The sequence below is a fragment of the Melopsittacus undulatus genome, chromosome 2, assembly GCF_012275295.1.
Source record: "Melopsittacus undulatus isolate bMelUnd1 chromosome 2, bMelUnd1.mat.Z, whole genome shotgun sequence".
NCBI lineage: Eukaryota > Metazoa > Chordata > Aves > Psittaciformes > Psittaculidae > Melopsittacus > Melopsittacus undulatus.
The window spans coordinates 27,360,660-27,388,218 of record NC_047528.1 but is presented as its reverse complement, the minus strand read 5'-3'; the positions used below and the strand labels follow the sequence as shown (position 1 = coordinate 27,388,218).

Genomic DNA, 27,559 nt, shown 5'->3' with positions numbered 1-27,559 from the left:
ATCCTCAAAGAGTTCACAAGATCACCTGGATTAGCTATGGCAGCCTCTCCTGAGCTGTACAGTAACAGCAGCATACTCAGAGCACATCATACAGACAAGCACTAAAGGTATTTTGCTGTCAAGTGTTTTTGGAGATAAGGAAGACAGAAATGAGCAGGCAGTTAAATGCTGAGAAATTAGTGTTATGCGGATAAACTGCATCAGGCAGGTACACGCTGACAGCTGGATTCACTGTACACACCTATATAACGTATTTCTCTTGTTTTTCCACACCATGTCCTTGGCACTGCCATTTTAAGCAAACATCATCCAGCCCCAGTCAATCTGGCTTTGCTCAACTACAATTCCTTTTCCTACTGTTTGTCTAAACCATAGCCTGTATTTTGGCAAGTGCAGGGACTGGACCCAGTTTCCAGAGGGACCCTCTCCATGATTACATTGGTCTTTCTCCCTAGTGCACAGCTACTACACACATCCACCTGCAGAGGAAGCAGTTCCTTCCTGCCTCGGATGAATGGCTCCTCTGGATCAGTTGAGCTGTTACAGTAAAACAAGCCAATAATGGGAGAAGGAACTGAAGCTGGAGGAAGGTCCTGATGTCTTCAGCACACTGTCCTCTTCCTACCCCGAGGTGTCATCACAGATCATAGTTATGAGCAAGTCCACACATGCATGTACAGGGAGACATAGTTATGAGAGTGGCAGACACTGGTCCAGCAGATATTCCCTGACTTCAGACAAGATGCATCCTGAAGGAATCAGGGTCTTTGTGCAGAACTGTTGCCACTGTCCGCTGGAGCAAGTTAAATGTTTCAAATCAAATCGTTTACTGGGAAGCGTAAAGTTTGCTTGTCACTAGTGGCAAAGGACTGTGCTACAAGGAAAGGGTTTTCCAGTTCTCTTCCTTCTAAAGTATCTGGTTGAATTTTCTACATCTCATGCTCAGAAAATTCAGGGAGTTTTTTTCTAAAACATATTTGATGGAAGAATGGTTGTCCATACCAATCCACCTGGTGATATCTACTTGTTTTTCAAACAAATGATTCAGTGTCAGTGGCATTCAAGTACGTGTTCTGCAACATCCTCCAATAAGGACAGATGATCTTTACTTACAAAGTTATGTAAAAATGCCTTTTAGATGCAGGCCTCTTGCAGATCCTTTGATTCAAAAAAAATTATGAAATACCTAGAATAGTCAAGAATCTAGCAAACAAACTATTTTTACTGCACTTACTGAAAAGAAAACTCTAGTTAAGAAATGTCACATTACCTCACTTGTTATTTTTTGAAGTTTTTTCTGTCAGTGAAAAAGATAAAGCTTTTTAAGAGCCCAAGCAGTAGATTCTCCCATTTAAGTGTTTCACACCCCTGTACTAGCAGATTCCCCCACCACTGAATCCTCTGACCTTTAGGTACTGGTCTGGTATGTCAGGAGAGAAACTGGTACACCACCATTCCTCACACTGCTCCCCACAAAAGCATCTACACCGGCACGGAATGGATGAACCTCAGAGAGCTTTGACTGAAATCCCTCCAAAATGCAGAGGGCATGCAAAAGCCTTTTAAAGTCATATTACTGCACTGCTATTGTAAGTGAAGACTTAAATAAGACTAAAATCTTCTCAATTGCGTTGACATTAAATAATAACTTCCACTTGGAATAAAGTTCATAAATAATATTAAATATTCACATACACACATGCAGCATCTATCACACGTATTACTTCTACCTGCAATATTTTTACTCCCAAAAAGGCATTGAACAGAAACAGCTGAAATCACATCATGCATTTTCTAGTTTGAAAGACCTAGAAGTTCTGGGATGCAAAAAGCCAAGTCACACTACAATGACTGTGGTACTGAATGTGTATCCCCCTATGGACATGTGTCGCTTCAACGTATACAATTACATCATTCTGAGTGATCAATGTTTGTCAGCATTATGCCTCTACTACAGTATAAAGTAAGGGCAATAGTATCCAGTTATTCTTGAAAGCAAGAATTACAATGTATCTTGAGATCCTCTATCAAACCTCTTGAAACATCAGGATGGCAGAGGCTGGAATACAGCAGCAAATCACAGAATACCCTGATTTGGAAAGGGTCTTGAAAGTTCATCTAGTCTAACCCCCCCGTACAATACAGAATATGTAGGTGGAACAAAGTGAGAGTCCCACAGTGGGTGACTGAACAGCATCCTCACAGAATGACAGGAATGAGCTGCATGACCTTAAGCAGCCAAACAGCTGGAAGAATCACTTTCCACAAACACCAGGCAGTAAGTCTAGAGCATGCCAGTGGACAAAGCCCTGGATTATTCCATGCCGCTTCACCCAAAGAACTTCACAAAGACTACCTGCCTGTAACCCTTATTCAATACACACTTCATGTTTATTCATGGTGAGCTCACGCCTATAAAAGTACCATTAGCCGAAATAATTTTCTTTAATTGTATTTAGAGAAGCATGCACAAATTCTCTCTGCTTCTGGTCACAGAATTGATGATGAACATTTTTAAGTTCTTCTAATTCCCCAAAAATACTGGCGGGACTTGGCCAAAAAGGAAAGGAGGCAGGTGGCAAATAAACACATAGTTAGAAAGAACAGTAACAAAGCAGTAATTTGTTTCTCTCCTAGAGCAACTGTCCATGCACACATCAATGCAGTGGGTACCTCCAAAAACTCCATTTAGCTGCAGAAGAGTCCCATGAATCCCCAGATGAGCAGACACAGAAGGACTGTTCTAATAGTGACAGCATGCCCAGATATAAAATAAAACTTAATTCCAACTGTACTGCAGCTACCAGGAATGGAGATATCCCACTGGGAGGCCACTGATGGAGAAGATGGTAACAAAGAACATCCTTCCAAATTCTAGCTCATCATACATACATAATCTAGGTTTAAGTTCAACTGCAGGACAGGGTCTCTTGACAGAAGCAAAGCTGTAGCAGACTAATTAGAAATCTTAGTATGGTAAGACTAAGAAACAATGAAAAGCCTTCCACTTGTAGTTGGCATGTTAAAGAAGGCTACAATATACACCACAATTAAGCTAACCAAGAGCCTAGTTCTCTCCCATTCCAGCATGCAAGTTAATAGCTCCTTAGAGAGCTTTTTATACCTGCATACAACTATCCAATTCCTTTGGCAATATCAATATGCCTAAGAGAATGCTTCCTAACGTCACAGTTAACCAAAGTAAGTATGAGCAAGCTTGTATACATTAATCCTGAGAAATTCTGCCTTCCTTAAGACAGAGAGCTGAACTTCATAGGCCATAACTGACCGCAGGTTGATGCTCCAGTTTCCGCAAATGCTCAAACTGCACCAGTCATATGGTACAATAGGCTCCATGGAAAATTACCTTAGCCAGGGAAAGTAAGAGAAAGCAAGAATGCTCCTGTAGCTATTCACTGTTTACAGATGGTTGAGCTGAAAAACAACTGCCAAGAACATACACAAAGGAGCTTCCACAGCAGCCTGAAGCAGAGAGGCTAATACTGAGAAGCACTAACAATTTCTCAGTAAGGAAAAGCTATTCTTACGGAACCTTCCAGTCCTAAAAAGTGGCTCTAAGACTATTTGAAACAGCTTTGTCCGTTGGCAAAAGCATCTAATTCCTAGACAGCTAAACCACTGTAAACAGTAATTTGATAGACCAGTAACTCTCTGCATAAGACAAAAAGAACATGATTTGCAGCTTGGCATGACCTTAAAATGCCTGCATTTTGTCCTGCTGTGACAAACTGAAAAGTTTTTGCCCAAATCATAGCACCAGCCTCTTCTGCAAGCTCCTGTGGTGAAAATGAAGAAAAATAAGCATACCTGTATACAGCTGTCCTGCTCAAAGCCTGGTGATGTGCCCTTTCAAAGGCTGGAATCCCTGATGAAAGCTAAGACCTTGCCACCAAGAAAACTAAGCACATCTTCAAAACGGAGGATCTTTAACCACTGCCTGAACCATGTGTACTATGTACAGTAAGGCCTGATAGTTTATAAACAGCAGCTATCCACTGGTTTCAAGCATGTCAACATTCTGATAGAGATCCCACTATAACAGATGCCCATTGTTTGCTTCACTGACAGAGGGAAGGTCAGACTGCATGAACAGTAAATATGCAAATCCTGCAGATCCTGGTCATTCTCATTTATCTTCTTGGAAGATAGACACAGGATTCAGGAAGAAAAAAAAGCCTATCAATGCAAACAAGTTCCAAAAACAGCATGACAGACAGCAGAAGAATTCTTGTGGGCAAAGAGAGTGCTCATAATGCTCTGTGCTGCATTACACTTAGGACTATATGACATGGCCAATAGGATACTCCAATGGAGCTGTGAAAGGTGTTAAATATAAATTTATGCATGCTTCTCAGCATTTGATACACAGGAGAACTCTATGAAGAGTCTCAACTCTGTTGGGAAGCTTCAAGGTCAACAGGGAAAATAAATAAACAAGAAAATCTTTGCCCTCAGGTAACAAACACCATTATAAAATGTTTCTTCAGGTTAGGGAAAGTTTCAGGAACTCAGCAGCTGGTAGAAATAAGTTCTTTTGGCATGAAAGTTAAGATATTCACGTTTAAGTCCTCTGGGGACAAAGAGCAGAACGTCAAGAACATCTCAACATTAGGAACTGGAGTGCTGGCTGGCATTAGCTATACTCACACAACATCAGCTCTTTCCTCTGCTCTTATACCCTACAAAAGACTAATGGGTCAGGCCAGCAATGGAGACAGATTCAGGTCACTTGGATGCCCCTTTTAAGCTACCACAGCTGTAACAGACTGAGATGAACTTCTAGGTTTCACTTACATGTAATCTCCAATTTTGGTTTTGGGGGGCGAAGGCACCTGCCACAGTCCATCATGAAGAAAATGTCTACCACTCCAACCTCATTATGTTCAAGGGAACCTCTGAAAACCTCTACTTAGTATTCTCTTAATGGAAGTTTCCTTAAGAGGGCTATCTAGCCTGACTGGATTTCTATTAACAGCTCTTAAATATGAACCTGGGAAAGATTTAATTTCTTTAATGGCTGAGAAAGGACTATTAGTTGGGTCTACTCACTGTCTCAGAACTCACCAACACCTAGAGAGATTAAAGAAAAACTCCTGTAAACCTGTAAAAAGGCCGAGCAAGTCATCCGATGATCCTGCAATCACAGATATCAAAATTATATCCTACATGCTTAGTGAACTAGGTCTCTTGCACCCAAAGCAGTCAAATAGATTCCAAGACTGTTCTTCAGATATACAGCATAGCTAAATATGCAGTTAGAAGACAAACTTTTCTACCTTTTGAGTGCTGCTAACTCACCTTTCTGACAACAGACAGCAGTGTGCCAGCTGCACACATCCTGATGGAAGGACCGCTGAGCCCCTCTACTTGGTAATAAATATATCTGCTGACTCTGGCCTCTGAAGAAATATAAAGATATATCTGCTAGTTCTAACAGATATCTGCTGACTTTGGTCTGGCTCAGGTAACCACAAAATCTGCTGATTTTGGTCACAACAGGGTTGCACAACTTGCTATTCCTAGACCCACACTTTGGTCAAAAGCCAAGAACCCTCAGACCGTATTTCTGATCACAGATCAGATTTGACTGGAATATAAATGGGGTCCTGCCAAAGGCCAAGAGCTTGAGTCAGTCCTCATCAGAGGAGCAGGTCTGCAGCCAAGGACTCTCCTCTTGAGTTCAGACCCTGCCTGAGGTAATTCCTCGAGGCCAGGAGCCCTCATCTGGACAGGGAAACACACATTGGGTTAATTGCCTCTGAAACATAAGCTTAAGTTGGTTGTGTAGTATTTGATTCTGCCTGGCATCTAGAAACTGTACTTTACAAATGTTACTGGAGTATTAAATGATTGTTTATCAAATTTCCTCTGGGGCTTGTAACCTACCTAAGTCAATTTTGTGGGCCTTCACAATAGCAATTAAATAGCATGCTAAACTCTGAAATCTTGACTAAGTGATATAAAAGTTTGATTGTGCATCTGTATGTATTCCTTTAGACAAAAATTTTTAACTGAGTCTGGGACTAGGAGTAGATACTGTCACACCTAAACTCCCCTCTCAGAAGGAGTTTAGGAAGCAAGGGGGTCCTCTCTGAATCTCCTGACTCAAGTGGAGGGTCTACCTGACACTTCTTTCTAACCCTGTCCTCGATGCAGTAAAAACAAAAAAGTGAACCTTGCCATCAAACCACATTACGCCACTGCCTATTTACCACTGAATTTTGTTGTATCAATTTATTGTTGCTTCTGTCTCACAAGAGAAGTGCCTGACTCCTTTGCCACATGCAGTCACAATGTTCCTGTTTGGTTAATGCACATGTTTTTCAGAAGACGAGCAGGCTGACTGAAAAATAAGTAGACACATACATGTATACCAAGTGAGCGGCTCAACACCCCCAAGCACAGAGTGCAAAGACTGAGGCCTGTTAAGTTAGGCTCTTACTAATATGGATTCAAGCAAGCCTCCAAGGAATTTCTCCATAGCCCTTTTCATCTAGGTTACCAGAAGAATACATTAGGAATACAAATTTCCTCCTACAGTGTGTTGGGGTTTTTTTTGTTTGATCCATCAAAAAAACGATAGATCTGTCAAGCCAGGGTAAAATGCAAGTTCTGTCCCAAGAATCTGCACTACTAGATTTACACATAAAAAATGAATTTTAGAGTGAATGAAAAGCTATACACTAACACTGAACTTGGAAACACGCAAAACGGAAGCAAGTTTATGTGGCTTTTTTTTGTTGTTTTCTTCTGCATTCTCAGACTTCCTGAGAATAAACAAAAAGGTTCTTCCCCACTTTAGCTCTCCCAGCAACAAAAAGACAGACTCTTCAAGACTCACTACTTTATTTAGGAGCTATTATGGACATAGGCAATCTTATTTAAGAAAGATCAGAGTAAGGACAGGTATAGTATGCCAGAGAAACAGGTAAAAAAGATATATGCCCATGGCTTTTGAATCCACCACTTGTTTTGCTCTGCCTGGCGTCAAACTTAATTGGCAATTAGAGCTTTCATGAGCTCTCAGAGGCAGCTGAGTTTGCCAAGGAAGTCAAAAATAAACCTTGTGAGAGATCCTGGAAGTTCTTAGGATTCCAGTTAGTTATCAGGCTTTAAAGGTGGGACGGATCCTCCATTTCTGCTGGGGTCAGGAGTATGAAAGCTTCCTTTGAAGGTGACATCTGACTCAATGACCATAGCACTGACCTGGCAAAGGACTACCTTTCTTAAAGCAGAAGCTTCACCTAGATATGAAACTTTAAACTGAATCCTAACCATTACCCATCCATCTCACTACCCTTTAGAGTGAGATTAATCAGCTAAATTAGCCAGTTAATTCCAGGGTCCCTATTGCTAACACATCAGACTTAGGGTTTCTCTGATGCTGAAATTTAGTGATAAACGTTCTATATAAGACTTTGCCAAGATACTATATTAAGACCTTTAAATTCTAAGTCTCCATCACCAAAAATTGCATTATCTCATCTCTCTAGAAAGAAAGATGTCTACTTTTTAAGCTCTTAGAATCTCTGCTGTACTAACGATACAGCCAGAGACCAAGGCCATCTTTCCAGAAATGTAGTAGGTCCTTTCCCAAAACACATAAAACACATGTTCAGCAAGGCCAATACGGAATCAGAAAAGGGCACCTGACCATCAGGAATGTCATCTGACTGGCTCACAGTGCCAACCCATGTCTCAGCCAGAATTCTGCCAGATGACTGTTACCCTTTTATGTCACAGGTAGCTTTGTTAGCTCAAATCCTAAACAAGTGATTGGGAAAATAAAATTGGGGGGGTGTGCATCAGTAAAGAAGTAAAGTTTCCTTCTGAGTAAAAGATGTGATGTGAAGATAAATTCACTTCTTCACACAATGAAAATAAATAAAAATATTTCTATTGCAAATAAAGAGTGCTTGCAATACATTTCTGAAACACGGAATGTGTTGCAAATGCACTTTGATGTCTAATCTCAAAGGAATACACAACTCACACTAATGCATGCAGAAATTGTTTACTACTGTTCAAAGCCGTGATTTTATTTATTCCATCTTGCAAAAGAGATGTAAGCAACTTCATCAGATCCATACATTTAATATTTATACACATGATGATTCAAAAGACAAGCCCATGACTATGTAGTGCTTCAACTGTACAGATTAAGAATATGCTCAATTTGCCCATTTTCTTCAAAAGCCAGGTGTATGCTTAGCCTGTAAATAGCTGGGAAAAAGGGAAGATACCCCTTTGTTTTGAAGAGGCACTGGTGGACTACTGGAGTCATGCCAACACGTATTTCCCGAATTTGGCATACTCGTGCTAGAATAGCAGTGTTAGCTACAGAGATGAAGACAGAAGCAATGATACTACAGCTTATCCTTTCCACTGCTGGAGCTTAATAAAATATATCCCTTTATATAGGGATAATTCAGTCCCAATTCCGTACCAGAAGCAATTGTCTCAGAGCTGCCACAGAGTTCCCACAGCAAACCAGCTGCCTACCAGCATCAGTTCAGGTGCTGCAAACCACCAACTCAGACACATGCTGAATCTCTGATTATAGCAGGTTTCTTCTGGTCTCTGCAGTAGACGGCAAACACTCCAGAAGAACACAACTTCCTGCATTTAAGAGTTCTGCAGCTGCTGATCACTCTTGATCCAGAGATCAGGCTCCTCTATATATGTAACTGACCTTTGCATGTGCAGTTTTCAGTGAAAAGTCAGCTAGGAGCTCAAAGGCTTGCTCTTCCTCATTTTCACTCATGTATTACTGGCACATATTAAGATTCCTTCCACACTGAAAAATCCATTGCTTTATGTGTATGACCCACTCCCCACCACGCTTCTTCAATAAAATGGCCTTGAAACTGTGACCTGTTATAGAATCATAGAATGGTTAAGGTTGGAAAGGACCTTAAGATCATCAAGTTCCAACTCCCCTCACAGAATGCCAGGATGCCTGCTGGGATGTGGGCTGGGATGCCTCACACTAGACATGTCACCCAAGGCTCTGTCCAACCTGGCCTTGAACACCGCCAGGGATGGAGCATTTACCACATCTTCGGGCAACCTGCTCCAATGCCTCACTACTCTCACAGTAAAGAACTTCTTCCTTATATCTAACCTGAATCTCCCCTGTTTTAGTTTAAACCCATCCTATCACTACAGTCCCTGCTGAAGAGTCCCTCTCCAGCATCCTTGTAGGGCTCCCTTCAGATAATGGAAGGCTGCTGTAAAGTCTCCATGAAGCCTTCTCTTTGCCAGGCTGAACAGCCCCAACTTTTTCAGCCTGTCTTCATATAGGAGGTGCTCCAGCCCCCTGATCATCCTCAATGATAAAAAAAAGGCTTTTATAAAAATTATATGGCCTTTATAAAACCCAATTAAATTGAGAAGTTAAAAACTTCACTTTGCACTGCAAAGCTCTCTCCAAAGACTGCACTAGAATGCTTGTGTGTGGTTTCAATTTAATGAGATGAACGAGGATATGCTGCATTAGCTAAGCCATCTTTTACAGCATTGCTTTGCTAGCTGGCATAGCCTAAGTATTATGAATGACTCTTCCCAGGACAGATTTCACTTACAGAGTTTTACAGTGTCAACACACTAGTTCTGAACAGAAAGGGCCTCTAACATGTCAGTATTATCTTCAGCTGCTGATAATTCAGTTATCAAAATTCATTACCTAATCACATTATAAGCAAAAACTAGCCAATTTCATTTTTCACTTGGTACCTGTCACTGTATGGAAAAGTAGCTTTCTCCACACCCCAGGCATCTGCCAGTACTGATGAGGCCATAACCAGCTTAAGCTACTCAACACATTCAGACATCTTCAGCTAGTTTGATTAGGAAAATATGAAAGCATTGAACAATTTCTAGGTGACACATCATACTCATGCAAGAGCTAAGTTTTTTTTTTTTTGTCATCTGGGTCCAATTAGGTTTCTTTAACCAATTCTTACACTCTCAGGATGAAGCTTACCAAAACTTATTTTTTATATTGTAGCAAGATACTGAAGTTTTTCTGGAAGACCTGGGAAAAAAAACCCAAATGAAAACCAAACCAACACAAAACCAAAAAAGTCTCTTTTTTAAAGAGCAGAAGGATCCCTGGAAAATACTAGCACAAGATTTTTGGTAGCTCCTACACAATCATGTTGTAAGTGCAGACAACATTTCTCAAAGCCAAGTTGAGCTAATTTCTATCAACACAACTTGTATTTACAAACCCTTCACTTTGGTTTTAGCAAGGCTTCTGTCTTCTCTCAATTTGCAAATAATGGGAAAAAAATTGAAACAAAATTGACTGGGTGTGCATTCCTAAGCAAGCACCACTCAGACTGTCCATGATCCAATTGGCAAACTGGAAATGTGCATCAAATAGACCCAAAGGAGGTTGGCCTATATCTAGAATGTCTAAAGCAAGCATTTTCATCCAGTCAAAAACATGGGCGATACCAAGCTGAGGAGGCCTTGAAACATACCAGGGAACACAACGGGAATTCAACTTCGGAAATTTTGGCAAAAGGAAATGCAATTTAAAAGACAAGAAGCAATCGCGTTTAAAACTTCTGCATTTATTTAACTATGCAAATGGCGAACATAAACAATACCATTGCTTTGTGGTACTGTAGGAAGTATCCAAAGGATATAACAGGATATAATGTTGCTGTGTCTGTCAATGTACTCAATATAAACAGGAATACTGTATTAAGAATTGGTTTTCACTGTGCCACTTAAACCTCAGTTGTGGCCTGCATCTTTCCAGACTTTCATGCTTCCAGAAAGATACAGGCAATTTGGATCCGAGGACCAGCAACAAATCTAATTTAGGAAAACAGAATGTTCGAGGAAAGGATAAGGAACTGTACTTGTCTCAATGTGATAAAACTAAAGGGGCCAGTATCAGCCCTCAAACATAGTGAAGATACCCAAAGGCAGATAAAAGTTTACTCCTCTTCACATAAATTGCCAAGAGTAGTTTAGCCTGGGAATATGTCCTCCAGCAGCAAGCCTTTAAGGTGCCTAGAAAGGCTGTTGGAAAAGTTACGAATTATGAGGGTGCAACAAATGCTGTATTTAGCAGAGCACTGAACTAGATCACCTCTCATGCTCATGATCTTCCCAGCTATACTGGCATTTACCCAATATAACCAAAATCCGACCCTAAAATTAACTCCCTCTATAGCCCAGAAGGAGTAATTTCCAGAAAACAAAAGAACATCCACGCTTTCTAAATGCTAACCCTCCCGCCCCCTTTTCCCATTTGGAGACTTTAAACGTTTGAACAGCTGATAGCTCCACTGTAATAATATGAGAACTGGTACAGAAACTGAATATGGATTATTTCCAAGAGATTCACTGGAGTAAAGCAGTACTGTTCTGCTGCACTGAGCTTAACGAGTTAGAGATTAAAAGTAACATTAGAATCCACAGTTAGCAATCTGCAAATTTACAACTTTTCTCTGTAAGTTTGGAGCCATAAAGAAAAGCTTACGGCAAAAGATTCTGCTAATAATCCCTGGTGTCTTAGCTAAGTAACACAGCTGATAAATAAAAGCAGACTCACCTTTCGCAATTCAATTGTAACTTCATTTCTGTGTCTTCTCATAGTCTGTAAATAAAAAATAAAAATTACTTGTATGTAATGAAAGCACCATTTTGTTTTGGAATCAGTTTTTTCTAGGTCAAAAGTGCAGTTATTCACCAAAAGATAAAGAAAAATGTGCATAATTTATAACTCAATCTTTCCTGGCTAGATGTACAAGTTGGGGTTTTGTGGGTTGGTTGTTTTTTGTGGGTTTAGTTGTTGCTTTTTGTTGTTTTTTTTTTTTTTAAAAAAAGACTGTCCATTTTACAAAAAGCTTTCTTGTAAGCCACAGTAAGTATGCCAAAGGCAGAAAACATTGACTTCCCCTTGGAGTTTCAATGGAATGACTTTCCAGCTGTTGATACATGCACATCAAAAGAAGCAGTAAATAGAGGTTATATAGTCTCATATTCACATACGATCATATTCATAACCTAAACATGTAACCTGTGCCAGTTACCTGGCCAAAATCAACTGTGAGTGACAGAAGATGACTGAGCTGAATGCAAACAAGATTAGCCTTGTGGCAAAAGGAAACAAAGTAAGTAGAGTGGCACGGAGTCTATTTAGGACCTACAGCCTCAACACTGTAAAGGAAAATCAGACCATAAACATCTCAGCTCCTTCAAGATAAAGGGCACTCAGGACACATTCCCTACAATGCTGCTATGCTTCTTAGTTAAGAGAGGTTCAAGGTTTAACATAGAACCATTTTAGCCTACTGAAGGCAATCTCCCTTGGTTCATTTTACAGTGGAAAAGACATGTACCATCAGAATGCAATTCAGAGGAAACTGGGACTGGATGACCACTGGCAGCCTAGAAAGATCACCCACAACAACTAAAATCTGCCTTTTAAAATACTTTCTATGTCCTATCCTTGCTACTGACCTTCCCTGCCAATATCATGTTCCTTCTGAGTTAGGGCAAATAACATCCCTGAGCTAAAAAGTATCAGCAAAGACCAGCAGCACACAGAAAACACCAGCACTCCCCGTAAGCCATCAAAGGAAATACTGAACATGCTGAACCTCAAACACAGGTAAATGAAATGAGCATATTTCACACCATGAATCTATATACAGGGCACAGTTCCAGTGCTTAGAACATTATCTTAGCTTCACTGTTCTCAACCAGTTTGCTTAGCAGTATTCATCTAATTACCTTAGGTTGACTTGGGAGTAAGGAAGGTTTGGTTCACCATCCATTGCTTGATTAACCAATTCACCAATTAATCAAGCAGAGACAAAAATTCTCCTTTTATTTCTACAAGCATGAGCTACTCTACCTTAAACAAAGCAAGCCTTCATCACAGCACCACAGCATCTACCAGAACTACACTTCTTCCCCCAGTTCCATTATTTTGCTAAATCATTTGGTTCTTGTGCCCTTCTGAGTCTGCTGCAAAAGCTCAGTATGACAGGACTGGATTGCTGAGGAATGGGAAGGCACTGGGTAGGCAGGGAATGGACAGATGAAGAACCTGAGCAGTCACTGCAACGAACAAGACCAATCATTAAAGTTTTTCATTCTATTAGAATTTAATACTAGAATAATCTTAACAGTGTCAAATTTAAGGGCACTAAATATGCCCTTAAATAGGCTAAAAATGTTTTTCAATAGTTCTTACCTATGATAACTGTATTTCAATGGAAAAAAGACAAGTCTGCCTTACATTTCTGCTGTAATACCTCCTTTTCTTGATCATTCTGAATGGGCTAGACACTGTTGTTCTTTACAGAACCTTCCATTCGTAACACCTCCCCTTTAAATTTAATCTTTTATTACTATTTATCTTAAATTTTAAGAGGTACTCCATTATGCTACAAAGCAGTTAACCCAAGCGTCCATTAGCATTTTCTCCTTAAAATCCAGTATTGTACGTGCCAGATTTGGCATCCTGGTGACTTAATTGATAAGAATAATTTATTTTTAAATTTACTCTCTAGTTACAATATACTCCTATGTTTTTTCATTTATCAATGTGATGGGACTCTAGGATATTTTCTGTTGAGCAGAAACATCAGACTGTAGGTGGAGCTTCTTGGGGGTCAACCATAACATTCGCCACCTACCATTCTTCTGGAAGCAAGGCAGATTAAAGTACGACTATATGCTATGCTCAACAGTTCAAAAGTTTAGTATTTTTGGCTTAGGAAAAAAATACAGTGTAGTCCCAGGCAAGACATTACTATTCTTTTCATCAATTTACTCTAAAATCTTCTCTAACAATGCTATGACTAAAGACAGTTGCTCAGAGTCATCCATCTATAAGGGCTCTACTGGGAAGACTCTAAGCTTCTTTCTTAGGGCAAACAATTAACTCAGGTTTTCAATTAGGGGGTGTATCTTTGTTTCATACTTCCATTATTTCAGCCCCACTGATTCTACCCTATTACAATTCTGTCTCAATATTTTTATACTAGTTTTTCTGCTTTTATCAAGCTGATCTTCAAAATATGACTACTCCATTATGGTTTTACATTTAATGTATAAGAACCTTCTTCTCCTTTAGATAGCTACTACTCTTTAGAGACTGTCAAAAAAGGTTGTCAACTACACGGACATTTTTGCTGACTTGTAGCAAACATTTTCTGAACTTTAATACTCTTAAGGCATCCTCCATACTACCTGGGGTTTACCCTTTCAGCTGTTCTTTTGCATTTTCTTTTAAACTTATTATATGTAATTTCTCTTTCAAAACAACTGTGGTACATTTTCTTTTTCCTTCCTCTTTCAAAAGGCAGAATAGGCAGTACTCACCACTAAGTCCAGAGCTGCTTCTCCATTCACAGAACAAGTAAATTGACAACTAGGGATATCATTTAGCCTTAAATTCACAAAACTGATAAGTGTTATCTGGCCCCTACTGAATGAAGAGCTCAGAGTCTTGCAGAGTCTCCTGCTGACACAGCTTCTTGAAAAATTCAGTCTATGTTGGTGTCACCAGGATCATACAAGAATCAGTAATAGTTAGAGCTAGAGTCTTCCCACAGGTATATGGGACCGAAGTTCCCAAAAGAGCCTATGATGCATTCTGGCAGTTAAACTTGGTTGCCATGCTCATCACAACCAGTGCTCTAAGTTAGAGGTATGCTCACATTATTTCTAACCTGACACTTTATGTCCCCAATATGAAAGGATACATTTATACAGCTTATATTTCAGATGAAACATTTTAGAAATATAGCAGATTATCAGTGCCTTTCTAAAACTTCAGAAGTAGTAAACATATTATAAGCTAAAAGCATTTAAAAGAAGCAGTTTAAGTATCACTACAAGCCTTCCTTTAAGGAAACATTACCACTGTAAGCAGAATACCACACTTTTATACTACCTGTAAGCCCCAGCCTATAGGGAACCAATAGGCATTTACAAGAGATTTACACAGTAGTAGAAAGGTTGAACACTTTCCCCAGCTAATATAGGTCAGCTAAAAACAGAGAGAAAAGACAACATTATTCTGCAACTTAACCCCACAAATTCATTACCAGCTTTTAGGCTGGGAGGACAGCCACCTGCTAAAGTCTGCATCTGCAACAACAGTTGAAGCCTAGTAAAATGCTACCAATGGATCTAATACACTGTTTTACACCTACAGCATTTGACTGGTCACTTCTTAATGTACTCAAGCTTAAGTAACTTCATATCACACTGAAACAGCTCATCTCAAAACACCCCTAACACAGATTTGAACTGTTCCACTGAATAACAACAACAACAAAAAAATCATTCCCAATCTCTGAAAGGGAAAACTCAGCATAGGCAAAATCCTATAAAAGATGGCAACTTAATTCCTGCAGAACCTGAATTGTGAGGCTTCTCATAAAGGTAGAAAGTAAAAATGAATAACAGTCAACATGTATTATTATGACATAAGAACACAGAACACTTACCAAGTTGTGCTACAACACTACATCTCACTTGTTACACAATACTCCAGTCAAACCCAGGTTCCTTTTGTAACAAGGCATTTCTTCTCCCTAGTTCACTATCTCTGAAGAATAATTACTTACCAGTATGTTTGACAGGCTGACATAACCACAGTAATGCACCACATACCTTAAGTCTTGTTACAATTTAAAAGTAGATGTTTAGCAGTTTTTCTAACTTCAAGTGCCTCAGCATTTTGTTATTTTAGAAAATAAACCAGGAAAGAAACCCAAAAGATCTACGAGATGCTGTTAAATAAACCAGTGTTCTCACTTCTACCCTGAATTTTTGAATACTTTTCCAAAGCCAGTTACAAAGTATTACATGCCAAGAACCGCTCCCTAACACCTTTCACTTGAAAGAAAAATACTCCCGAGTTCCCTCAAAGTTATCAACACCAAAATTAATTTCAAATGCCAATAAGGAAGATCATCACACACATTAGGGCTGTCATGCTAACAGCACCAAAGGAACCTTCTTTCCTGGTGATACACACAAATGTAAACACACAAATGCCAATCTTACAGAAGACTATATTTAAGAGACACCAGACCTTGAAAACAAAGCAAAGCCTCAAGTTAATGCCCAAAATAAGGCTTCAAAAAATGCCACAGTCCCTAAAAATGCGTTTGACACACTCAATGGACAGATGTAACATGGAATGCAGCCATCCTCATCAGATCGGTGTTTCAGCTCTGGCACCTCTCTTCCAACAAGAAGCTGACAAGAAACTCAAAGATAAGTTCAGAGCTGCCTGTGGAAAAGGGAAATGCTTTCCTGATTTCTCAGTTGGTATTTGGTGTATGACAAAGCAGAAAACTGTACACAAACCTCTTGATATCAAACAGCAAAGGCTAAAGATAACCCTGTGAAATTCTTAATTATCAGCATAACAGTAACCCTTACCACCAGCATACTTAAAGAACTATTTTAAGTGACTTAACATTTGGGACCCTCTGGCTCAACCACACATACTTCACAAGAACCATTTGTGAAACCCTGTACAAAGGCACACAAAACGCTCACTACATGTTAAAGAGCAAGTATTACTGCTTTAACACTACCACCTGATGTCTTAAGAAAGCCCATGTGCACCTTCCTGGCAAACAAACAACAACAAAAGATTACCTTGAAGTTTTAAATAGCATTGAGATTCTAAGGAGAAAGTTAAGTCTAGCAAGTTTCTCTGGCTTCTTGATCCTTTAACACAGGAAGACCCATTTAACTGCATAAATACATTAAACTACCTGAAAAGGCAACTCGTACAGCTTCTGTAAAAGAAAAATAAATTTCAAAGAATCCCAAACCCAATCATGTCTAATGTCTAATGTACATAAGAACAAGACAACACTGTCCAAAATCCTCTGTAGCAAATACAAAATATAGTGTATTTTTCCTGGGATGAAGAAAACCAAACCAAGCCAACCAACCAAACCCATCGAAACCTTACCAAAGTTTATACAAGGCTACGAGAATAAAATTCAGGCTAACTGAGAAGGCCAAAAACAAATCTGAGACAAAGTGGTCAGAATAGCTCTTCCATCTATGAAAGAATGATCTAAACATTGGTCCCACTTGATGCAAATTAGATCTCATTTACAATGAAATAATAGAAACCTTAAGACTAGTTCTGCTAATTTGAAATTTTTACTTCATATCTAAAAATCAATCTTAATGGATTACAAGCACTTTAAACTCCCTTAAGTGTATCACTTTCAGAGACAAGAAATTCTGGATACTTGATAAGATTACTTCACTTCCAGTTCCAGTACAAATCAGAAAACACAAGCTATCTAAATGTGTGAATGACACAACTAGTGAAAAGCTCAAGTTACCCCACTCAATTTGTTATGCTAGGATAAAATCTTAAATGAAATTAAAAACTAGGTTTCATCTACAAGGTGTTTAATAACGTACATTCTCTGTACAGAAAAAAATAGTCAAATGTTGCAACAGTAAGTGGTATTAATTTTAACCATTTTTAGTTATAGCAACCCTGTCAGAGGGAAGATAAAGCACAACCATCATTTAATGACAAAAAAATCCATTTATTGTAACAACAGGATCTAGAGCTTAGTGTGATGCTCACCCAGACTAGCCACCTCATTAAGTGCAATACCTGAAGAGTGTCATCTTCTAATCAACATTTACACCATTTCCACTGCAACAGAAGCAAGTCCAGAAAACATCAGAGATGGAGAAGCAGGAAACAGATGTGTTTATGCCAGCCAGCATATTGACACTGCCAGCGCGGCTGGCTTGCCAGCTGCTCCGAGAGCAGCTAACTGGCTGTCCCTGCTCTCCTGCAGCCAAGCAGCATCCATCAGCCTTCAGCTAGCTCACTGAAGTGGAGAAGCCAGGCTCACCTTGACAAGATGAACACCACACACCAATGCCAGTTTTGGCTATTCTGTGGATATAAAAATATATATTTTCAGGGACTTTAGTATGATGAGCATTTTGTTGGTTTTGAAAATCCAGCTATTAAATGGAAAAGAGAGAACAAGTTCACTGATTCTAACTTCTCTGCATCTACAAAACTTTATTAAAAGATAACTGTTATTTAAATTCTTTATTTCTGCCCTTGTGTCTCAACACTACAGGAACCAGTCTGAGAAAACCAGAAGACACATGCTCAGAGGAAGAGCTACCCTGAATACATAGCTGGGATAGCAAAGTAGTTTGATTAAATATAAAGAGTACCTACCTGAAGAGTTTTAGCATTTGCAATTCAATTCCAGACTTTCCACCTGCCTAACTGAAAGAAAAAAATCTGGCCCAGTTCCAAAAGCTGGACTGGATTTAAATAATACTTCCTCTGTTGCATATGAACAGATTCTAGAGTACAGTTTAAATAATTTACAACACAGGCATGGGTGCAGTACAGTGAAAGCAGAAGGTGCTTGCACTGGTGAAGTAAACACTGCTCTTCCTTAGAAACCACTTCACTGGGCTTTTTTTCCTTATTCTTTCTCTGACACCTTTTAAAAAACATGAAACACTACAATGCACAGGAAAACGCAGAAGCCTCAGGAGCTGGGCTGGTTGTAGGCAGAAAAAGTGCTTGTTTGTATACAATAGTTGAGATTATTAAGGTCATCAGCTGCCCACCTTTGGTTGACATTAGAAGTTAAATACTCCATATTTGCACAGGAATATAATTTGTTAGTATGTATAAAGCTGAAGCTTATGCTGATAATATTGTTCTACTTGTCCTGGTGCAGCTGGCTTCAGCCAAAACCTAAGAGAGACAAAGGGACACTGATAGAAGGTGATACTGCTGTTCTACCTGTTCACACTTTCAAAGTGCGTAAAAGCTTACTCCAAGAATTGTAAACAAATCACAATACAGGAAGGAAAAATTCTGGGACTACTGAACTGAAATTCTGGGACAGCATCACAATGGTCTGAATGCAACGACTTAATCACAACTGAAAGAACAAAACCCAACAACACTGTACACTGATCCCCTCTATTTCTTTTGGGCATGCAGAAAAGATTTTACATCCATGTGAAACCAATTTAGTCAAAATTAACCTTTCCTGCTAGGTTTATTCCTTTAGTTACATTATGGATTATTAGCCAGCCTTCCCCCTCACATCCCCATTTATGTTCTAGGTAGACTCTTCTTCCCCACACCCAATTTTGAGCTTTACCCTATTACAAAACTTTATTCCCAACAATGCTCCAAACTGAGAAAAACTGATTTCCCCCATCCCCAGTCATAGAGACTACAAAGTTAGAACAACTTCACCTCCGGCTTTGTTATCAAAGTTCTATATTAAATGATGCTGACTCACTTAGAAATGCAGGCAGGGGACATGGATTCCACACTACAAGCAACAGCTCTACCAAAACAGCCCAACAGACTTACAATAAATATGCCTGTACCCTGACCTGAAACTCCAAGGGAGTTTTACTCTGTTTGATTAATATTTCACCTGAAATGTATTTGCTCCTCTTTTAATTCTATTATTTTGCAGAAAGTATTAGAACTTGGTTCAGACTCTGTGTGCTGCAGAACATCAATACTATGAAGTTTCTTTCTGGTTTTATATAGGAGCAGAGCGCAGTATTTACGCTACTGTATTTTACTGTCATAATCTGTCTGGGACTTATGTTCCTCAGGGTTAATAAAGGCCACTGAAAGAAAACTTCAGTGGAGCTGCCACACCATTTTATTTTTCTTTAATCCCCAGTTTGGGGCCCCTAAAATGAATACCAGCTGCTTTTTTTTAGCCAGTCTGTGGCAAGATAATTCAACTATCTGAACCTGGTTACTCTCAGCAAACTGGATGCATGAGACTGCATCCAGTAACTCCCTTAGTTTGTGATGGGTAATGACTTGCTGAAGTCAGACATACATGCCAATGTGGAAAGCCACAAGCTTCCAATCACTGTTGCTCATGGTGCTGACTCACCTGAAAGCTCTATGGAAGCAGACAAAGCTGCCCATCCACATTATATACTTCTACTGCTCCAAAAGATCCTGGCAGAAAAGCAATTGCTAAGTTTATTTCTTAGCAGCTGTTTTGTAATCATATTCTTCGAGGTGTCGATATCCACTCTGCATTTGTTTAACCTGCAGATTGAGCTACCACCAGCAAGGGAGCAAGATGTGATCACTCATGTTTTAATTTCCATATACCAATTACCCAGTTTACAAGTACAGACATATCAAACAACCCTCAGGAGTCTAGACCTGAAGCAATTTAGCTGGCTGCATTCAACACAAATTGAACCGTTACTAAAGGACACAAAGCAGTCCAGAATACAATCAACATGTTATCTGCTGATTTAATACAAAGTAAAAGAGCTGGAATTCTCTTTCTATATCAAAACCCAACTGGGGGAAGGAAGGAAGGCAGAATCTTGTAGATTTCCAGTTACTGCTCTTGTGTTAATTAAGGACTCTATACCTAGTCAAAAGTTTTACAGCATTTCTATTCAGATGTAGATCTTAACACTGTTAATCACACCTTTACTGACATCAGACCAAAGACCATAATGCAGCCACATGGGCTCTACTTGATGTCAAAGTGGAGTTCCCAAGTAATTCCACAGCACCCCAAGCTAACTCATCACAGCACAACGGTTGGTCTGTGCAGACCAACAGGCAGGCAACAACAATCACCAACTAACTGAAAGTACTCTTTTTGTCCTATGGTCCTAACGGCAAGGAACCTGCCCATGTAGTATTCCAAAGAGTGGTGGCAATGCAGCTACTGCTACCCCGGTTTGACAAGGGCCCACCTTGAACTTATTAGTGAAATGTGATCACTTATGCTACAGACCAAAAGAAACTACTGGTCTGAAGGATACCTGTATCAAGTCTGTCTTTTTTCTCCACAGTTTTTTGAAACAGAAGGGCATATTGAATTTTACAATGATGCCAGCTCTGCCTTACCTGAATAGTGATATGCCAAATAAGCACCAAAACACTGGATATCCAAGACAGCCTAATTACAAGTGATTCCTATTCACACTTTTTAAGTTAGAAGATTAAGGCTTCTTGACACACTCTAAACACATACAAGCATTTGAAATTTGGTTTAGTTTTAAGATACTGTAATCTGCTTTTGCCAGTACATAAATTTCTATTCAGATGTGTGAACACTAAAAAGATATTTATTTTCCTGTATGGCATGCGCAGTGCAGCAGATGATTTAGAATCTCCCAGAAATAAAAGTTTATTCTTTCCTTGAGGGACAACAAGCAAAGCACCTGTGTGACTCCTTGATCTCTTCCAACACATGACACCAACTCTGCCCTCTCCTAGAATTTCTAAGTAAGTGTCCCTCCCATTGCCTTACCCAGTAGAGCAAGTACACTTCTAGTGAAGAAGAACAGAACAGCTGATTGCCACTGCAAAAGAGCAGGAGCCATATTCCTATTCTATAGTCTAGAAGACCCCAATTCAGAGGTATAGGTTCAGGGTTTTTCTAACAGATCTACCAGAAAGCCACCAGCTTTAATGACATCCGGAGGCCTGGGAAGAATACAGGGACACTGTCCAGGAAGCTAGGGATCAGGTCAGGAAAGCTAAAGCCCAGTTAGAACTGAGTCTGGACACAGAGGTCATGGCTAACAGGAAGGACTTATACAGGTATGTTGCAAACAAAGACAGACTAGGGATAATAAGGGCTCTTTCCAGAAGGAAATGGGAGAACTGGCTACCCTGTAAATGAAGAAGGCAGAGGTTCTCAACGACTTCTTTGCCTCAGTCTTCACTGGCAAATGCTATGACCACACCGCCCAAGCCTTGGAAGGCAAATGCAGGGACTGTGAGAATGAAGACCTCAGGCCCACTGTAGAAGAGGATCAGGTTTGAGATCATCTTAGGAGCCTGAATGTGCACAAATCCATGGGACACAATGATATCCATCTGCGAGTCCTGAAGGAGCCGGCAAGCGAAGTATTGTCTACACTTGTGTACGAAATTCAGAGGTATAGGTTCAGATTTTTTCTAATAGATATTACCAGAAAACAAATCCACCACTTTTAATGTCATACTTCACAGCCAAAATACTGTCTTCACTTTGTACAAGACATGAAATCAGAAAACAGCAGAACAAAATGAAGATGACTGCTCATGGTAACTCAGTGCAAACATCAGACTAAAATTTTGATCTCTGGATCAGCATAAAGACTTATGTCCTCTTTTTCTCCTTTTTTTGTTAATGTAAAAGCTTTTATAGATTGCAGATAACCACTTTAAAAAATCTAATTACAAAATGAAGTGTTTGGTCAGAAAGGCCTCAGACTTCTGGGGCAAATGCCACACAAGACCAGACGCTCTTCATTTGCCAAATATTTATACTAGTTTCCCCTAGGAAGGGAAAAAAAATAAAAACCAAGAAACCCAAGAAAACCTACTAGGCTGAACACTAGCCAGATACCTTCTTGTGAAATCTATGTTTGAACAAATACACTCCCTTTCCAAATACTTAAACGGTCTTCAACAGTAATATCAAAGTACCTCAGTCATTCTACGATATCATGAGGTATTGTTATAAGCACCGCCCTGTGAAGTGAGGGAAAAAAATCCCATTTTTCCATCTGTAAAATGGGAAACAACAAGTGCAATTTGCATACATTCAGAGGGTGGCATGAAAAAAAACACCCCAACAAATCATGTCCCTAAAGAGTTAGTCTGTGTTCAACCACAGCAAGCTTTTTTGGTATGGTATTACGTGGCTCAAATGAAATAAGGTTTTTTCCTTTCTATTTTTTTAAAGATATAGTCAAAAGACAAAGAAAGATTAAACATGCACTAGCTGCCTAATTAAACCTATGAAGAGATCATTCTGCTTAAGATGCAAGAGAAAACAACAAACCCAGCTGACAACCCAGGAAGAAGATGGAGCATTAGGAATTAGAATACCCTCCAGCAACATCCCACAATCTTTTATGAACAGTCATGTTAGCAACCTTCCCAATGTAATCATTTCAGTATCATGAATTTTAGATGCTTCTACCTCACTTTCATAATGTGACATAAGCATTAATTCCATGTTTCTGACATTTGAACATTTTGGGTATCATACATCTCTCCCTAAGGATACTTTCAATTTCTCAGAATTCCAATTTATACATCCTTTCATAAGAAGGGTATCAGCTAGTCCTAAGAAGTTGCTTAGACTACAAAAAGTGGTCTGATTTTAATAAACAAGGACCAATACAAAACTCCTTTGAACCTCACAGCTATAGGGTCCACCAAAATACAGATTACTGAGTACAGAGATAAAGTGAGCCATATCCCTATCATCAATGCACATAGCAAGAGGGTACTGCCAGACTCTCAACTGTTAAAAGACACCCTCACATTGACTGCATGTGTCAGAGCTCCTTAAACAGCTCTTCTTGTCTGCAAGGTTGCTCTTGACTGCTGTTTGTTCAGTATTATGAATATTACTGGCTAAAAGCCTACGCTCTTCTTGCATTCCTGATGAACGAACAGCAGTAAACAGGATCCTGCTGACTCCTAGCAGGGCTCTCTCATTTCAAGATTCTTTCTTGGTGTGGAAAGCCTTCTGTATTGAGCTGCAAGACAGATTTTTGGTGCAGAGAAATCACTACCACTGACTTTGAATCTAACATTTGTGGGCATGAAAAGAAGCAAGAGATCCTGATGTCAAAAAGCTTCATGTAAAGACCATATCTGCTGGTTAGCGTGACCTCTGCTTACCTGAGATGGACACACAGTGTCTCTCTGCATAATTTCAACTTTGACTTACAATGTAGTTGACTAAGAAAAAGGACTGGGATGTTCTGAGAACTGCACCTGGCCAGGAATCCTTTACTACATCTTTGAAAGCCTGGTCACAAGTCATCCTAGCACCCTGTCTGACCACCTTCCAACCACTTTCTACTCATACAGACAAGCTTTGACTACATTCCACACCAGCAAGTTTGTAATGGGGCTTGAGCACTCATTAAAATACATCACTATCAAGGCTAACAAGTCAAACCATGACAAAGCCACTCCTCCAATTTCGCTAATCACCTATCACCACCTCCAACATCCATCTGCTAATGAATCTGACAAAACCAAGGTTAAAAATGCACCAGAGATCCTCAGCTGGTCAGACATGGCAGAATATATGGGAAATGAGTCATTCAATAAGTGTTTGAATGTGGAAGATATGAATTCCGTCTCCTGTTCCACACACATTCATACAATATATATTCCTATTTTTAGTTGCTGTACTTATTAAATACACAAAAAATGAAGTTTAAAACTGACTGTAACATTTGCTTAACCTGAGGAGAAAAGTGTCAGCTGACCCATAAGAAATGATACAGAGCTTCCCCAGCAGATTTAATTGTGTCAATCTGACTGTGAAGGGATAACAATCTAGCAGTTAAATATCACTAGATAAGGTATACCTTCTCTCCTTCACACTGACCTCTGAGCCACCACTGGTCTTCTCCAGATCTGAAAGGCTGGCTCAGCAAGCTAAGGGAGTAGTAAAAAAAAGAAATAAATAGCTTTGCAACTAGTTCACTCCAAGGCACAGACAGTTTGGATGCAGGACTAATTTTTTGGAAGAAACAAGCTCTTCTGACTACCTGTGTCAAATATTATGAAGTGGAACGCAAAGCCCACAGCTTCTACTATTACAGAAGTAATCAGGAATATAAATTCAGTATCAGAGTTTCACAGTGCTGGGTAATTTTGGTAGACAACTGATAGACTCTTCTTGGAAAATCTACACATTTTACATTTCTTTTTCATTTCAAGTCAGTTCACTCGTAATTTGTCTTTACTACTTGATGACAGACCCCACCAGCTTAGACCAGTTCATTGCTTCTTCTATCCTAATCTTACAAATTAGATGCCTAATTCCACTTCCAATCCCACAATAAATACAAACCTGATCACTCATAGCTGGTACATCCTCCTAATCGCTGTCTTTTCAGATAACAGTTTTAGGGAACAAAATGTCCTGCTTAGATTTGTGCTGGAACTGCACAGATATTATGAAAGCCTCAAAAAACTTATGTAAAAATAGTTACAGAGCTCTTAAAGCTAGTATGCTACTGCTACAACTTAGACCAGACTTTAACAGTTTACAAGTTCAAAATCAATTGTTTAATAGAAGAAGCTTTAGTGATACCAATCTCTAAAGTAGTGTAAGAATTAAACCAGTAACTAGTTACTTGCAGTGTTAAGAGATACACAAGAATAAAGAAAAACAAATGCTGTAATTACAGGGAGATTAGCAAAGGCTTGGTATACCACAACAACAAACAGCAATAATTTGGCCTCAGTACAGCAAGCATAGATCCCAATCAGCTTCTGAAGACTATATTCATCATGAGATGTCATCTCCAAATTGTTTTCTCCACAGGTATTGCCAAAATCAACAATAACCTCCTAAGGTGTGTGTGTCTTTAAGCATTTTAAAATGCAATGCATTCAACTGATTTTGAACCTCACAGGGAAAACCTAAGACAGTATATCTAAATGGACTTATTAGCTGTTTGTTTTCTGGCAAGAATCACAAACATTCCACAGCATGTTTACTTGCAAACTAACTAAACTTTTGAGAATTCTGCAGCAACAGTAACAGAGAATGCTTCCCATATTACCTTTTTCTTCCTACCCACGCAATTCTCTCCAAGGTACAAACATACACACCTGTATTCTCCCAAGAGTATATATACTGGCCTTAAAGGGTAATAAAGCTGCAGGAGTCAGAGCTTAGAAACTCTGCATGAGAGTACTGGATCATATACTAAACCCAGTTCTCAACAGGAACCTACCTGACACCTGTATTTCCACTTAAACTACTGAAATTCAGGAAGCCAGTGAGGCTATTGAGACAGCAGGTCCATAGTACCTTAAACCAACCTAAATCAGCTGTTGCAGCTCTACTGCCTCCCAGGCATCCTTTTGACTATACATTCTTGTGCCAGCAAAGCTCAAGGTGGAAAGCTGACCAATCTGCCAAACTCAAGTCCTGAAAGAAACTAGATTGTTGCAAAGTAGCTGGGAGTAACAGGCTCTCTGGGATTGCTGCAAGATTTATTTGTTTCAGGTAATGTCTGAAGGGAAGTGCAGGAAGGCAGCAAACAGACTTGTCAGTGGACAGAAAAGCATCAAGAAATGAGCTGGTAGCAGCATGTCTGCTCATTTGTTAGCACTGTGCAGCTATTGTACCTCCACTGCAATAAGCTTTTGACACTTGACAGGAACATGGGTTTAAGTCAGCCTATACCTTTCTCAGATGCCCAGAGACTGTACAGATTTGATCTCCACAGAATATTCCTCAGCTTGCAAAAAAATTCATAGCAGCATGACAAAAAAATGTGAGTAAATTCAAGCAACCTCAAGTACCAGATCCACATTGTTAGCAAAGCAGCAATAGTAATTACACTAAACCTGCCATAACAGATGATGGAGATCTGGGATAAGCCCAGGTTCCTCCTGTGCCACAGATAGCCCTCAAAGTCCCTGGACTCAAAGGTGATACAGAGCAAAAGTTGATACAATTGCCCCAGAAGAAACTGTAAACTGAGGAAAAGACATCAGTGGCCAAGACCTCTGAAGCTTAAAATCAAATAGAGCAGGAGCAGGTGAAGGACGACAGTGTGGTTGTGTCTCCTTTTGGTAAACAGCCTTCAACAAATTTCAGGAGGTTAATCCTATGGCCTAAGCAACACAGTTCAAGGATTTGTGTTCTTCTGACTTACAATTAGGGTATGACAAGTAAGCAAAAAATGACATTTTAATCCCAGTCATTAAGCCCAGTTTTTACAAGAAGTTATTTAGGCTCTAACACACTAACTCCTCACTAGTTTGATGGTGAGGTTTTTGTTTCAGTATTTTTTTTATAAATGAGTGCACATGGAGCTCTACTTTTGATCCAGTAAGCATTGTGCTAATTACATGACCACAGTCACACTGTATCACACACAAAAACCCTCCAGTAAAGCATGCAGACAGCCCTACAAATCATAACATCTCCATTCATCAAGAATTTTCCCTCAGTTTTAGTGAGGGATGCTGACTTAATCCTGACAAAAATAAATAGGCTGAATTGTCTGATCTGTCACTTTAAACATCAGATCAGTGAGTTAACATATGGGTACCTGCTATTGTACTAAAGAATAGGTAACACTTCTAGTCCAAGAACTTACAGGAGTCAAAAAGTTTAAGGGTGCTACTAGGCTCAAGAACTGCAAACAGAAAAATCAGAAGGTTCAAATTAGGTTTGCTAAAAGCTAGGCTATGTTAGATGTCAAGATAAACAAATAGATGGAGCAGTTAGAAGGGGCATTACAAATTAAGTAATTGCACCTATTTAATCTTGTCCTATAATGCTTTAATTGTATTGGAATAATCAGTGCCATACATTTAGAAGAAACCCACAGAGACTTACAAAGGCTGCATGCCTATGAGGAACACTGGAAAGCCTTCTCTTCAATACATGGGAGGAACTAAAAAGCCTTTTCACACCCCTGGAGAATAGAAAATTGAGAAGGTTGTGAGGAGAAACTGTTCTGG

The 27,559-nt window shown here is 39.5% G+C and overlaps 1 protein-coding gene across 2 annotated transcripts in view; it reads right to left on the bottom strand.

Annotated features, from left to right (window-relative positions):
* The window catches only part of KPNA3 (karyopherin subunit alpha 3), a 53,340-nt gene that overhangs the window by 21,862 nt on the left and 3,919 nt on the right, over window positions 1-27,559 (bottom strand). The window contains exons 1-2 of one of the 2 annotated variants that reach the window (XM_031047683.2): window positions 27,435-27,470; window positions 11,594-11,638 (exon numbers count right to left, since the gene is read on the bottom strand). In XM_031047683.2, the coding sequence (XP_030903543.1) occupies window positions 11,594-11,635 (42 nt within the window). In that variant the 5' untranslated portion in view covers window positions 11,636-11,638; window positions 27,435-27,470. Of the gene's footprint in view, window positions 1-11,593; window positions 11,639-27,434; window positions 27,471-27,559 lie in introns of those variants that run through there. The other variant, XM_034072562.1, reaches the window with a different exon arrangement.